General features: G+C 41.9%; 1 protein-coding gene across 7 annotated transcripts in view; it reads left to right on the top strand.

Annotated features, from left to right (window-relative positions):
• Positions 1–14,810, top strand: part of dgkh (diacylglycerol kinase, eta) — a 569,987-nt gene that overhangs the window by 431,432 nt on the left and 123,745 nt on the right. For 6 of the 7 annotated variants that reach the window (XR_011962527.1, XM_072584800.1, XM_072584797.1 and 3 more), the window contains 2 exons: positions 1,980–2,071; positions 7,027–7,126. Coding sequence is in view for 6 of the 7 variants with exons in the window: in XM_072584800.1 (XP_072440901.1) it covers positions 1,980–2,071; positions 7,027–7,126 (192 nt within the window). In the remaining variant the exon portion in view is untranslated. The remainder of the gene's footprint in view (positions 1–1,979; positions 2,072–7,026; positions 7,127–14,810) is intronic. The other variant, XM_072584802.1, reaches the window with a different exon arrangement.

Below are 14,810 nucleotides of genomic sequence, written 5' to 3'. Positions count from 1 at the left end.
ATTTTGAATGTGCCAGACATGTTGTGCTTCTCTTAGTCATGATGAATATAATGGAAGAAAAATCTCTTCAGATGTCGTAGAGCCAGATAGTTCTACAGCATGGAGACAGGCCCATTGGCCCAAATGGGTCTATGCCGACCAAAATGATCATCCACGTGAACCCCATTTCCCTGCACTTGGTCCATATCCTTCTAAACTTTTCCTATCCATGTACTTGTCCAAATGCCTTATAAATGTTGTTAATATACAAGCCTCAACCACTGGCACTGGCAGCTCATTTCATCTGCATACCACCCTCTGTGTAAAAAGAAGTTGCCCCTCAGGTTCCCTTTTATTCTTTCCCCTCTAACCTTAAACTGATGCCCTCTAGTCATTGATCCATGAGTCTTATGGCCTTATACACTTCTGTAAAATCCCCCTCGCCTCAGTCTCCTACACTGTACAAAAAAGGTCCTAGCTTGTCCAACCTCTCCCTATAATTCACACCCTTGAGTCCTGGCAACATTCTTGTTTCTTCTGAACTTTTTCCAGTTTAATTACATCTTTCCCATAGCGAGGTGACCAAAACTGCATACAATACTCGAATTGCAGCCTCACCAACATCCTGTATAACTGCAATATAACTTCCCAACTTCTATACTCAGTGCCCTGACTGTTGAAGGCCAGTGTGCCAAAAGCCTTCTTCACTGCCCTGTCTACCTGTGACTCAATTTTCAGAGAACCGTGCACCTCAACTCCAAGGGCCCTCTGTCCCACTACACTCCTTAAGGCCCTACCATTCATCATGAAACTCCTACCTTGACTTGACTTTCCAAAACACAAGACCTCGCACTTACCTATCACCTCTGCTGGCAATGCATTTCAGGCACCCACCACCCTCTGTACAGAGAACTTTCCACACATATCTCCCTTAAACAATTCCCCTCTTGAACTCGTGACCCCTAGTAATTGAATTCCCTACTCTGGGGGAGAAAGCTTCTTGCTAGAGACTGTGTCTATACCTCTCATGATTTTGTAGACCTCAATCAGGTCTCCCCCCTCAACCTCTGTCTTTCTAATGAAAATAATCCTAATCTTCTCAACCTGTCTTCATAGCTAGCACCCTCCATACCAGGCAACATCCTGGTGAACCTCCTCTGTACCGTCTCCAAAGCATTCACATCCTTTTGGTAATGTGGCAATCAGAACTGTATGCAGTATTCCAATTCTGGCTGAACCAAAGTCCTACACAATGTGACCTGCCAACTCTTATTCTCAATCCCCCGTCTGATGAAGGCAAGCATGCCGTATGCCTTCTTGACCACTCTATTGATCTGCATTGCCACCTTTAGTGTACAATGGACCTGAATACCCAGATCTTTCTGTACATCCACTTTCCCCAGGGGTTTTCATTTACAATATAGTTCATTCTTGAATTGGATCTTCAAAATGCATCTCACGTTTGCCTGGATTGCACTTCATCTGTATTTCTCCACCCAACTCTCCAATTTATCTATATTCTGCTGCATTTTCTAACAGTCCACTTCACTATCTGCTACTCCACCAATCTTAGTGTCATCTGCAAACTTGCTAATCAGACCACCTATACCTCCCTCCAGATCATCCGTGCTGGACCATCCAGAGCGTCCTAGCATGGATCCCTCACTGACCACTGGTCACAGTTCTCCACTTTGAGAAACTTCCTTACACTAAACTTCCTTCTGTTTCCTGCTACCCAGCCTTCTACATTGAACTCCTGTATTACCTTTATACCTCCAGGGATTCCCTTGATCCCAGCTGCCTGTGTACCGGAGCCATACCTATATTTTTCTGGCCAATGCCACAATATTTCTCATCATCCAGAGTTCCCTATTCCAGCCAACTTTGCCCTTCACCCTCACAGGAACATATAGACCTTGAACTCTAGTTATCTCACATTTATCTTGTTGATTGTTTTGGCAAATCCAGTGCATCCAGGATATCTAACTTTTTTCTCTCAGTTGCAGATATCAGCCTATGAAGATTCAGTTGCTGCTCACCTCACCAAAATCCTCAACTCCGACCAGCACTCGGTTGTCATATCATCTGCGAAGTGAGTCGTTTGATGTGTGAAATATCTGTGTAAGAATGTTAGTCAGCTTTCTGACTCATACAAATTTCCAGGGGTAGAATCAAAAATGATTAATGTATTCGATATATCTGATCTGAAGGAAGGATTCCCCATGAAGCACCATTATTATGTGTAGTCTCTGCTTTTGAATCAGATGTGAGTAGGACAGGCAGTCCTATAATTCAGCATTTGAGTTTGTGTTCTTTATTCATAATCCCTGAAGCTTTTTGTTTTTAAAAGTCTCTTTTTGCTCTGACAGCAGGAGTTTGATGTATTTGATTTGATTAGGGGATGGCTGGTTGGTCCCTGATTTCACTTGTGCCAAATTAACTCTGTGTGCAAGAAAAGGATAATTTCAGAACCCACCACTTCCCAGCAAAGTGCCAGGTCAGGAGTCGGCCTTCAGCTTCTCAGACCAGTTCTGCCGATTATAGTGGTTTGGATCATGATTTACCTGCAGTTGTTCCATAGATATTAATATCATTTCTAATCTGTCAATCTCAAAATTTCAGCTGCCCAGTCTTAACAATTTCCTAGATGGACAGAGTTCAAGATCTCAATTGCCCTTAGTGTGAAAAGAAGTATGTCACAGTTGAGTTGCCCATCTCTAGTTTTTGAGATAATATTCCCCAGTTCTGGCTTCCCACGAGGGACAATAGTTACTCTTTGTCTATTCTGTCATATCAGTTAATCATCCTAAACACTTCAACATGATTGACCCTCAATCTTCTACTCTGAAGGGAATATAAACCAAGACTATATGATCTATCCTTACAATTTACCTCTTTTAGCCCTAGTTTAACTCTTGTGAGTTAAAATTAGGGTAAGTGTTGAGAGCAGGCTCCAGTCCATTTATTTTCAAAAGCAATTCAGCTAACCATGTTTTATTTACCTGTTCGCAGGTGAAAGCACTTTGTTGCAAAAGTACGATTGTGGATTTGTGCAACTCTCTATTTTACAGTTCAGAAGGTGTTAAAATGATATTGCACAGTTTCAAATAATCGATCAAATGCTGGGAAATAAACTGGCAACAATTTAGGGTTTTTTTTAAGCTCAATATGAGCATGCTTCTCTAGCCTTAAGCAAAATAATTTAACAAAAGCAAATCTCATTTCCTTTAGCTATGAAAGAACTGGAAGGTTTTAGAGATGCAATGGGCACTGTCTAAAGGTAGCATGTTTTATCAAAACAGATAAGGGAGCTGTGTCGATGTGTAATACAGAGGTTTATGTTGTGATAAAATTGTTTTAATTCTACCTTTGATTAAGAAACTTCCCTGATGCATTCAGTAAGTTACTTAATAAAATAATCTATCCAAATGAAAATATGAACCAATTCATGCTTTTCCTGAACAAATAAAGTTATTTGTCAATTTGAGCACATTGATTTATCTCTACGTTATTAATGTGACCATGCCTAGAGAACTTCCCCAATGGGAAGATCAGGAACTGATCAGGACTAGATGTAGGTCCATTAAATTCCATTTGGTTTATTGTTCTGTGATTTCCACAGTGAATTTTAGGTGAAGTAATGTTCCACTGTACAAGGGATGAGTATCGCACAGAATTTATGACAAATGATTTTATGAGAACAGGCATCAATGCAACAGATATTCATTTGCAGTGAAAGGGTAGAGCTGTTTTAATGAAATAAAAACAAAAATTGCTGGAGAAACTCTACAGGCCTGGCAGCATTTGTGGAGAGTACAATGGGGTTAACGTTTTGTACAATTCTTCTTCAGAATTAAACTAGAGCCAAATCATTTCTTTTTCCACAGATGCTACCAGACATGCTGAATTCCTCCTCCACTTTGTGTTTTTATTTTGGATCTCCAGCATTTGCAATACTTTGCTCTTTCTTGTTCTGTTTTAATGACTTGTGTGATGTCTTTTGATGTCATTGTCTTGATCATTGACAGAGTGAAAGCCCATTTGAAGAAGTAGAGAGTTATACAGCACGAAAACAGATCCTTCAGTCTAACCCGTCCACACCAACAGATATCCTAATCTAGTCCCATTTGCCAGTATTTGGCCCATATCATTCTAAACCCTTCCTATTCATGTACCCATCCAGATGCCTTTTAAATGTTCTAATTGTACCGGCCTCCATCATCTTCTCTGGTGGCTTGTTCCATACACACACTATTTCCCATCAAGGTCCCTTTTAAATCTTTCCCCTTTCATCGTAAACCTATGCCCTCTAGTTTTGATCTCCCCTACCTGAGGAAAAGGGCCTTAGTTATTCATCCTATCTGTAACCCTCATGATCTTATAAACTTCTATGAGGTCACCTCGCAATCTTTGACACTCCAGGAAAAAAAGCCCAAGCCAATTCACCAGCTCATGCAAGGTCAAACCCTCAATCCCGGCAACATGCTTGTGAATCTTTTCTGCACCTTTCAATTTCAACAATATCCTTCCTGTAGCAGGGAGACCAGGACTGATGCAGTACTTTAAAAATGACTTCTCCGATGTCCTGAACAGCCACAACATGACTTCCCAACTCCTACACTCAGTGCACTCACCAATTATGGCAAACGTGCCAAATGCCTTCTTCATCACCCTGTCTACCTGCGAGTCCACTTTCAAGGAACTATGCACTTGTCTGTTTGTTTGGCAACACTCCTCAGGACCCTAGCATTAACTGTATAAGTCCTGCCTTGGTTTGTCTTTCCAAAATGCAGCACCTCACATTTATGTAAATTAATCTCCATCTGCCACTCCTTAGCCCATTGGCCCATCTGATCAAGGTCCCTTTGTACTCTAAGGTAACCTTCTTCACTGTCCACTACACCACCAATTTTGCTGTCACTGCAAATTTACTAACTATACCTCCTGTATTCCCATCCAAATCATTTATATAAATGATGAAAAGCAGTGGACTCAGCACAGATTCTTGCAGCATACTGCTGGTCACAGGACTCTACCCTCTACAACCGTGCTCTATGTCCTACCTTCAAGCCAATTCTGTGTCCAATTGGCTAGCTCCCTCTGAATTCCACGTGATCTAACTTTGTTAATCAGTCTACCATGCGGAACCTTTTCAAATACGTTACCGAAGTCCATATTGACAGTGTCTCCAACTTTGCCTTCATCACTCTTCTTTGTTACTTCTCAAAACACTCCATCAGTTTGGTCAGGCGTGATTTCCTAAGCGGAAAAACCTCCTGACTATCCCTAATCAATCTGTGCCTTTCCAAATACATGTAAATCCTGTCACTCAGAATCTACTCCAACAACTTATCCACCACTGACATCAGGCTCACTGGTCTATAGTTCCCTGGCTTTTCCTTACTATTTTTCTGAAATAATGTCACCATAACAGGTGACATGAGATAGCTTTGGGAACTAGGATTAAGAAGAATTCAAAGAGATTCTACAAATACATGAAAGACAAAAGAGTAACTAGGAAGAGAATAGGGCCCCTTAAAGATCAATAAGGCCGTCAGTTGTGAAATCACAGAAGGTGGGTGAGCTACTAAATTAGTACTTCATGTCAATATTTACTGTGAAGAAGTACAGGGAAGCTCGAGAACTCTAGCAAATAAATAAGGGTTTCTTGAAACATGTCCATATTATAAGAGAGGACGTTTTAAAATGCATAAAGATGGATAAATCCCTGGACCTGATCAGGTGTATCTTAACATTTGTGGGAAGCTGGGGAAGAGTTTGCTTGCCCCCTTGCTCAAACATTTGGATCATCAATAGCCAGGAATGAGGTGCCAGGTTTAAAAATGACCTGAGGGGTAACTTTTTAACACAGAGAGTGATGCTTGAATGGAATGAGCTGCCAGAAGAAGTGATGGGGCTGGGTGCAGTTACTACATTTAAACGGCATCTGAGTGGGTGCATGAATAAGGAGGGTTTAGAGGGATATGGGCCAAATGCTGGCAAATGGGACTAGATCAGTTTAGGATATCTTTTAGGAAAGATGTGGAAGCTTTGGAGAGGGTGCAGAGAAGATTTACCAGGATGTTGCCTGGAATGGAGAGTAGGTCGTATGAGGATAGGTTGAGAGTTCTCGGCCTTTTCTCGTTGGAACGGCGAAGGATGAGGGGTGACTTGATAGAGGTTTATAAGATGATCAGAGGAATAGATAGAGTAGACAGTCAGAAACTTTTTCCCCGGGTACAACAGAGTGTTACAAGGGGACACAAATTTAAGGTGAAGGGTGGAAGGTATAGGGGAGATGTCAGGGGTGGGTTCTTTACCCAGAGAGTGGTGGGGGCATGGAATGTGCTGCCCGTGGGAGTGGTAGAGTCAGAATCATTGGCGACCTTTAAGCGGCATTTGGATAGGTACATGGATGGGTGCTTAATCTAGGTTAGAAGTTCGGCACAACATCGTGGGCCGAAGGGCCTGTTCTGTGCTGTATTGTTCTATGTTCTATGTTCTATGTTCTATGGTCGGCATCTACAAGTCGGACTGAAGGATCTGTTTCCATGCTGTACATCTCTGTGGCTCAATGAGCCACTCTGCAGTCTTCTGGTACCTCACCTGTGGCTGTCAAAGATGCAAATGTCTCAGCACGGGGCCCAGCAATCTCTTCCCTTGTAGTTCGGCAATTCTCCAGGATTCCCAGACAGCAAGGAGGAATTAAAGATTAATTTCCAGAACAGTTTGTCAGGAAACCTGGAGAAAAAGAAATCAGTTCAGCAATTCACAATAATATTTTTACTCAAAATTATTTGGATCACCGTGTTTGTTTGTTCAGGAAAAATCGAAGATAGGAAGAAGGATTGTTTGACGACCAGATCTTGACTCTGATTGGCTTCATGAAGGTGCTATGCCTTGAGAATGGATGCATTAGGGACAGGATCATTGGTGATGGGAAATTAGTTAGATTTACCTCCAGACATTTTGGAGCCAGATTTGGCAACCATATTAAAGTTTACAGAACTAACGTAAATGGACCAACTTTCATATGTTGTCTGTTAGAATCCTGTGCGAGACTGTGAAGGACTTCGTTGCCAAAGTTGGCAAATCATATGAAAAGACCAACGAAAATACAGAAGAGAGTGAAACACTGGCCAACAAAGTAAGAGTTAAGATGTTTTATTTTGAGCCACTTTGTTGTGGATTGGCAGGATGCATTCCAATACAGAAGTATAAAATTCTGATTAGCGTTCTTCACTGTGTCAAAAGATTGTAGAAAGATCCTTGAGGTGCCGGGTGTAACAAAGGAGTGTCTTTTGTGTGTGATACTCAAATAAGGCTCCATTTACACTCTCTTAGCACATCATTATTTTGGAGAAATATTTTAGAGACACTCTCCAGTGTCCTGGTTGGCATTTATCCCTCAACCAACAGATCACACCACCAACAAACCTATTTAATGGCTACCTATTACATTGCTGACCACAGACTTTGTTCAGAACAAATTGGCGAATGCATTTCCGAATTAAGCTTCAAAGTGTCTTGTTGTTGGTACCATTTCTTTGGGACTTCCGCCTCCCTCCCCCCCCCCGCATTAAAACTCTGTATTCTGAATGCCTATTTCAGTCCTATTATATCCTTATATTTTGAAAAAAGTTCATATCTGCTTAAAAATAGCATGAACAATATGTTAAGTAACCAGGCAGGCAGTTTATTAATTACATCTTACATTACTAATTACATAATATATGATTGAAATGATAGATTTGTGAGATGTTGTGATGGTCGGGAGCCATTTGTGGCCATCCTTTCAGTTGTTAACATGTTCTTTCTTTACCTTTGGCAACACTTGTCTCTAGAGCTTTCAAAGGTGCATTCATCTTAATGCAACCATTCGCCATTTTGTTAAAAATTGTGTTATTTTTTAAAGGCTGAGAAGCTCCCTGTGAATATTTAACTGTTTGTTACAGTTAGTGAATGGGGGCAGAGCATGGCCATTCACCTATTAAGGCTGCAGATTGAGATACTATAAAATTCAGTGTACAAGGCATATACGAAAGGAAAGTTCAGGCTAATATCCCACATAACTTTGCTTGGATTGCTTTAAGGCATTCAAATGCAATGAAAACATGAAAAAGTATGCAAATCATAATTAAGGCTTACCATAATGTGGAACCCTTTCCATAACATTCTGGAGCAGGAATCCAATGTGTAAAATTTATTCTGGTACACCATAATTGACAAATGTAGGCATAAACCTGATCAAAGAAGATTTTTCCTGAGTGACAATAATTTGCATTTTTTATTTCTTTTTGTAATGTGAGCATCCCTGGCCAGCACTTATTGCCCATCCCTAATTGCCCTTCAGAAGGTGTTGCTGAACTCTCTTCTTAAACTGCTGCTGTCTGTTGGGTGTAAGGATCCCCACGTGCTGTTAAGAAGGGAATTCCAGGATTGTAACCCAGTGGCTCTGAAGGGACAGCGATATATTTCCAATTCAGGATGTGAGGACCACTGCAGGTGGTAGTGTTCCAATGTATCTGCCACCCCTGTTCTTCTAGTTGGTAGAGGTCATGTGTTTGGAAGATGCTGATGATGGGGCCCTGATGAAATTCTGCAGTGCGTCATACACAATGCTGCCATTGTGGTGGTGATGGGAATGAATGATGAATGTGGTGGATGGTGTGCCAATCAAGTCAGCTGCTTTATTCTGGATTGTGTCAAGCTTCTTGAATGTTTTTGGAGCTGCACCTATCCAGGCTTTGGAAATCATGAGTGAGTTATTAATAAAGCACAAATGTTTAATGTCTTTCTTCAAGTAAGTTGGAAGACAGAGTGCAAGAAACTGTAGGGCAGTTTGTCTAAAATCAGTCATTGAAAGAATTGCTAAAATCCATTATTAGAGAGGTTGTATCAAGCTGTTTAAAGAACTACAGTACAATTTGACAGAGTTAGTGTGATTTTAACAAAGGGAAATCTGCGAAGATATCACAAGTGCGTAGGTAAAGGTGAGCGAGTAGATGTGGTATTTTTGGATTTCCAAAACAGAGTGATTACTTCAAATGCAAAAATGGCCAACAAAATGGCTGGTGGTATACACACAGACAGGGACTGGTGAGGTTAACTGGCTGAAACATGTTTCTGTGCACACGTTCATGAGCAGACTGCCCCATCTTCATTCCAAGGTAATTCACTTGTGAGACCACAACCAAAGTTAAGTCAGTATGAGATTAAAACAGTTTTCATTACTTTGGATCCATTTTATTGTTCTCGCAGAATGAGCATTATCACGTTAGTGGAAAAAAATTACATACAAGTTCCAGTGAAATCTCACATGGGTGCACGTGTTTCCGTATATACGTTCACATTACTCTACCCAGTGATGATTTCACAATAAGCACAGCCTTTCCAAAAAGCTTTTAATTAGGAGCTTTGTAAAAGGTTACACTAGGAGAAAGTGAGGACTGCAGATGCTGGAGATCAGAGCTGAAAAATGTGTTGCTGGAAAAGTGCAGCAGGTCAGGCAGCATCCAAGAAGCAGGAGAATCGACATTTCGGGCATAAGCATAAAAAGTTCCTGAAGAAGGGCGATTCTCCTGCTCCTTGGATGCTGCCTGACCTGCTGCGCTTTTCCAGCAACACATTTTTCAAAAGGTTACACTACAAGAGCTTCTGATATTTTGGTGGGGTAGGGGGAAGGGGTTATCCACAGGCATGGATAGAGGATTGGCTAATGTACAGGAATCAAATAATTGGGATAAAAGAGATAATTAGCAAACTGTAACAAATGAAATGAAGCAGGGGTTGGTGCTGAGGCCACAAATAGAGCACTTGTTCGGAACTGGTGGTTCAGCCCCCATGTCTGCGCCAATCATGATGCCATAAATTCATTCCATCTACTAGGCCATGGTCTGTATCCCTCTGTTCCCTGCCTGTTCATGTGTCTGTCAAAATGCCTCTTAAAACTTTGCAATTGTATCTGCTTCCCCTACCTCCCCGGTAGCACATTCCAGGCACGTACCACACTCTGCCTAAAAAAAGCCTGCCTCACACATATTCTTTCAGTTTTCCCCCACTCACTTTAAACCTATGCCTCTAGTGTTTGACATTTCCACCCAGGGAAAAAGATTCTGTCTCTGAAAAACATTATACTCTTTCCATGCTTCTCTTAATTTTACATACTTCTATCAGGTCACCCCTCAGCCTCTGGCACTCGAGCAAAATCAATCCAGGTTTGTCCACCCTCTCCTTATAGCTAATACTGCTCTTCCCAAGACTACAAGAAACTATAGAGAATCATGAACACAGCCCAGTCCATCACGCAAACCAGCTTTCCATCCATTGACTCCATCTATACTTCCTGCTGCCTGGGGAAAGCACTAACATGATCAAAGATCCCTCAGACCCCTGGCTGGCAGAAGATATAAACATTTGATTACATGTACAAACAGATTCAAGAACAGCTTCCTTCCCGCTGTTATCAGATTTTTAAATATACCTCTCAAATATTAATGTTGATCTCTCACTCTTTGCCTCTCTCTGCACCTTCTCTGCAGCTGTAGCACTGTATTCTGTGCTCTGTTCTTTGTATGGAAGGATCTGCCTGCAGAGCATGCAATAGCAACACTAGTTAATGTCACAGTAAATCAAGCTCAAATACACTCCAGTCCAGGCAGCATCCTGGTAAACCTCTTTTGCACTGTCTGCAAAACCTCCACGTACTTTCTACAATGTGGCAACCAGAACTGCACACACATTCCAACTGTGGCCGAACAAGGTTTTATACAGCTGCAAGATGAGCTGCCAACTTTTATCCTCAGTGCCCCAACTGGTGAAGCCAAGTGTGCTGTAAGCCTTCCTTGTCATTTTATCCAGTTGTGTTATTACTTTCAGGAAGCTATGAACATGGACCACTATTTCCCAGTATATATCAATGCTCCTAAGGGTCCTGCTATTTCCTGCATCTTTTCCTCTTGGTTTTGTCCTCCCAAAATGCATCACCTCACACTTGGCTGGATTAAACTCCATCTGCCATTTTTCCACCCAACTTTCCAAGTACAGAGGAACCTCAATTACCTGAAAGATACGGACGGGCAATATTTCGTTCAGTTAATTGAATTCCGGATAATCAAATGCCGGATAACATAGTTTCGCCGAGTATTGAGACCTTGCGATCTTGTCGGATAATCCGAGATACGGATAATCGAATGCCGGATAATTGAGGGCCCTCTGTATCTGTATCTTGCTGTGTGAATCCTTTGATATCCTTCCTTGCTATCTGCAACTCCACCAATTTTTGAGTCATCTGCAAACTTACCAGTCAGACCACTAACATTTTCATCCAAATAATTATATATATTACAAACAATAGAGGTCCCAGCACTGATTCTTGTAGGACACCACAGGCCACAGACCTCCAGTCAGAAAAACACCCCTCCACAACTACCCTATATCTTATATGACCAATCCAATTTTATATCCAACTTACTAAGTTACTGTGGATCCCATGTAACTTAATCTTCTGGACCAGCCGATGAGAGACCTTGTCAGAAGCTTTATTAAAGTCCATGTAGACAACATCCACCACCCTACCCTCACCAATCATCTTTGTCACTTCCTCAAAAAGCTCAATCAAATTTGTGAGACAAGACTGCTCCTCCACAGCCGTGCTGTCTAACCTTAATAATTCTATTATTTTCTAAATGTGAGCAAATCCGATCCCTAAGAATCTTCTCCAATAATTTCTGTTCACCGATCTAAGGCTCACCAGCCAATAACTTTGTGGTTTAACCCTGTTGCCTTTCTTAAACAAAAGAACAGCATTTGCTATTATCAAGTCTTCAGGAATCTCGCCTGTGGCTCGAGAAGAATCTCCTCCGTTGCCTGCCTCATAACTCTGCAATAGATCCTCTCAGGCCCTGGTGACTTACTATTTTTCAAGACACTCAACCCTTCCTCCTCAATATTGACATACTACTCTCTAATATTGCTATCATCTATGTCATTCTGTTTGGTGAAAACTGATGCAAAGTACTCAATAAGCACTTCACCTACTTCCTCGGGGTCCATGTGTAAATTCCCTTCTTGTTCTTGAGTGGACTTACCCTTTCTGTAGTTACCTGCTTACTCCTAATAAACATATAAAATGTCTTAGGATTCTCCTTAATCCTACTTGCCAAGGATATTTCTTGGCTCCTTTCAGCCCTCCTAATTTCTTGTTTTAAGTTCGTTCCTGCTTTTATATTCCTCAAGAGCCTTGTCTGATTCCAGTTTCTCGTTAGTGAGAATACAGAGATACAGGCTACAAGATTAGATGGGATTGGGGTTGATGCAGAGGAGGTTTTAGCAATTTTGGAAGATCGGAAAATAGATAAGACCGCGGGGCCAGGTGGAATTTATCCTTGGATTCTCTGGGAAGCCAGGGATAAGATGGCAGAGCGGAGAAAGTGAGGACTGCAGATGTTGGAGATCAGAGCTGAAAAATGTGTTGCTGGAAAAGCGCAGCAGGTCAGGCAGCATCCAAGGAACAGGAGAATTGACGTTTCGGGCATAAGCCCTTCTTCAGGAAAAACATTTTCCTGAAGAAGGGCTTATGCCTGAAACGTCGATTCTCCTGCTCCTTGGATGCTGCCTGACCTGCTGCGCTTTTCCAGCAACATATTTTTCAGCACTAGATGGCAGAGCTTTCGACTTCAATCTTTGTCATCATTGTCGACAGGAGTAGTGCCAGAAGACTGGAGGATAGCAAATGTTGTTCCTTTGTTTAAGAAGGGGAGTAGAAACAACCCTGGTTATTATAGACCAGTGAGTCTTACTTTGGCTGTGGGTAAGGTGTTGGAAAAGGTTATAAGAGATAGGATTTATAATCATCTGGAAAGGAATAATTTGAATAGGGATAGTCAACACGTTTGTGTGAAGGGTAATCTTATTGAGGTCCTCGAGAAGGTGACAAAACAGATAGATGAAGGTAAGGCGGTTGATGTGGCGAATATGGACTTCAGTAAGGCGTTTGATAAGGTTCCAGTTTTGGGATTGAAGGTGATTTAGCAGTTTGGATCAGAAATTGGCAAGCTGAAAGAAGACAGAGGGTGGTGGTTGATGGGAAATGCTCATCGTGGAGCTCAGTTATCTGTGATGTGCCACAAGGATCTGTTTTGGAGCCACTGCTGTTTATCATTTTATACACGATCTGGATGTGGGCATACAAGGATGGTTTAGTAAATTTGCAGATGACACTAAGGTAGGCGCAGTTGTGGATAGTGCCGAAGGATGTTGTGATTACAGGGGGACATAGATAAGATGCAGAGGTGGGCTGAGAAGTGGCAAATGGAGTTTAATGAGGAAACGTATAAGGTAGTATACTTCGGAAGAAGTAACAGGAATGCAGAGTGCAGGGCTAATGGTTAAATTGTTGGCAGTGTAGATGAAGGAAGGCAAATTGAATGTTTGCTTTTATTACCAAGAGTATGCAGTATATGAAGAGGGATGTTTCTTCCAATCTTACCTAGATTTCTGCATTATTTACAGAGGAATATACTCACATTGGCATCAGTTCAGAGAAAGTTCACTCGGCTGATACCTGGGATGAAGCTGTTGTCTTATTGAGAAAGGTTGTGCCAAAACTAATTGGAGTTTAGAAGAATAAGAGCTTCCAAGATGGCGGCAGTGCAATCAGCAGCGTTTGGCTCCTGAGCATGGGTTCATGGCTCCTATGGCAGGTTCTGCTGCATTCACACGACTTCATCATTGTCTTTCCAGCTTGGTAACACTTTCTTACTGTTTTGGTTGTCCTGGGGACTCATCCTGAGGCCCTTCAGTGGGAGTGGGGGCCTCTTGTATCTCCATCCCCATTTCATCTCAGGTAGTGACATCTGAAGACGAGCCAGGACCCCGTTGTCTAACGTGGAGCCAGGACTCCATCAGATGATTCAGAGCCAGGACCCGTCAATCGATGTCCAGCATCAGAGAAGGTGCTGGACCCGAGCAGCTTGACCATCTCCAGCTCAGAAGTGACAGCATTGGTGGTGGTAGAAAAAGACGACATTATCAGGACTCTGGGGATGATGTTGGACAATGGCAACTGGAGGAGCAGAGGGAGTGAAGTCTACAGAGAGGGAAAGACATTTCAGTTTTAGTAATATCAATTTAACATTAATTTATTCAGTATTTTACTATTTATTCAATTTACTCAGTAATTTTTATTCTGTAATCGTAGATGGTGCCATAATGTAGTAATGTTATCCACTTTTCACTGTACTTAGATACAAATGACAATGTATTGAATAAAGATTATTTCATTGAACAGAACATTCCGATGGGACTTGACAGGTTAGAAATATTTGAGGCTGAGTTAGACAGTGCAACAACACTGATAAGGGCAATAGTGTTATAAGGGTCAGGCAGGGAAATGGAGTTAAGGCCTCAACCATATCATCTCTGATCCTTTAGAAAAGTAAAGCAATCTTGATTTATTTGTTATTAATGTTACAAGTACGTAGGTAAAGTTTTGTGTACGGCAAGGTGGCTCAGTGGTTAGCACTGCTTGCCTCGCAGTGCCAGGAACCCGGGTTCAGTTCCAGCCTCGGGCGACTGACTGTGTGGAGTTTGCACATTCTCCCCGTGTCTGCGTGACTTTTCTCTGGGTGCTCCGGTTTCCTCCCACAGTCCAAAGAAGTGCAGGTTAGGTGAATTGGCCATGCTAAATTGCCCGTAGTGATAAGTGCATTAGTAGGGGAATGGGTCTGGGTGGGTTGCTCTTCGGAGGGTCAGTGTGGACTTGTTGGGCCGAAGGGCCTGTTTCCGCACTGTAGGGAATCTAATATAATCTAATCATACCATACAATGTG

Source organism: Chiloscyllium punctatum, chromosome 15 (genome assembly GCF_047496795.1).
Source record: "Chiloscyllium punctatum isolate Juve2018m chromosome 15, sChiPun1.3, whole genome shotgun sequence".
Lineage (NCBI taxonomy): Eukaryota > Metazoa > Chordata > Chondrichthyes > Orectolobiformes > Hemiscylliidae > Chiloscyllium > Chiloscyllium punctatum.
Note: the sequence above shows the minus strand (reverse complement) of the source record. Positions and strands in the feature narration are given on the sequence as shown.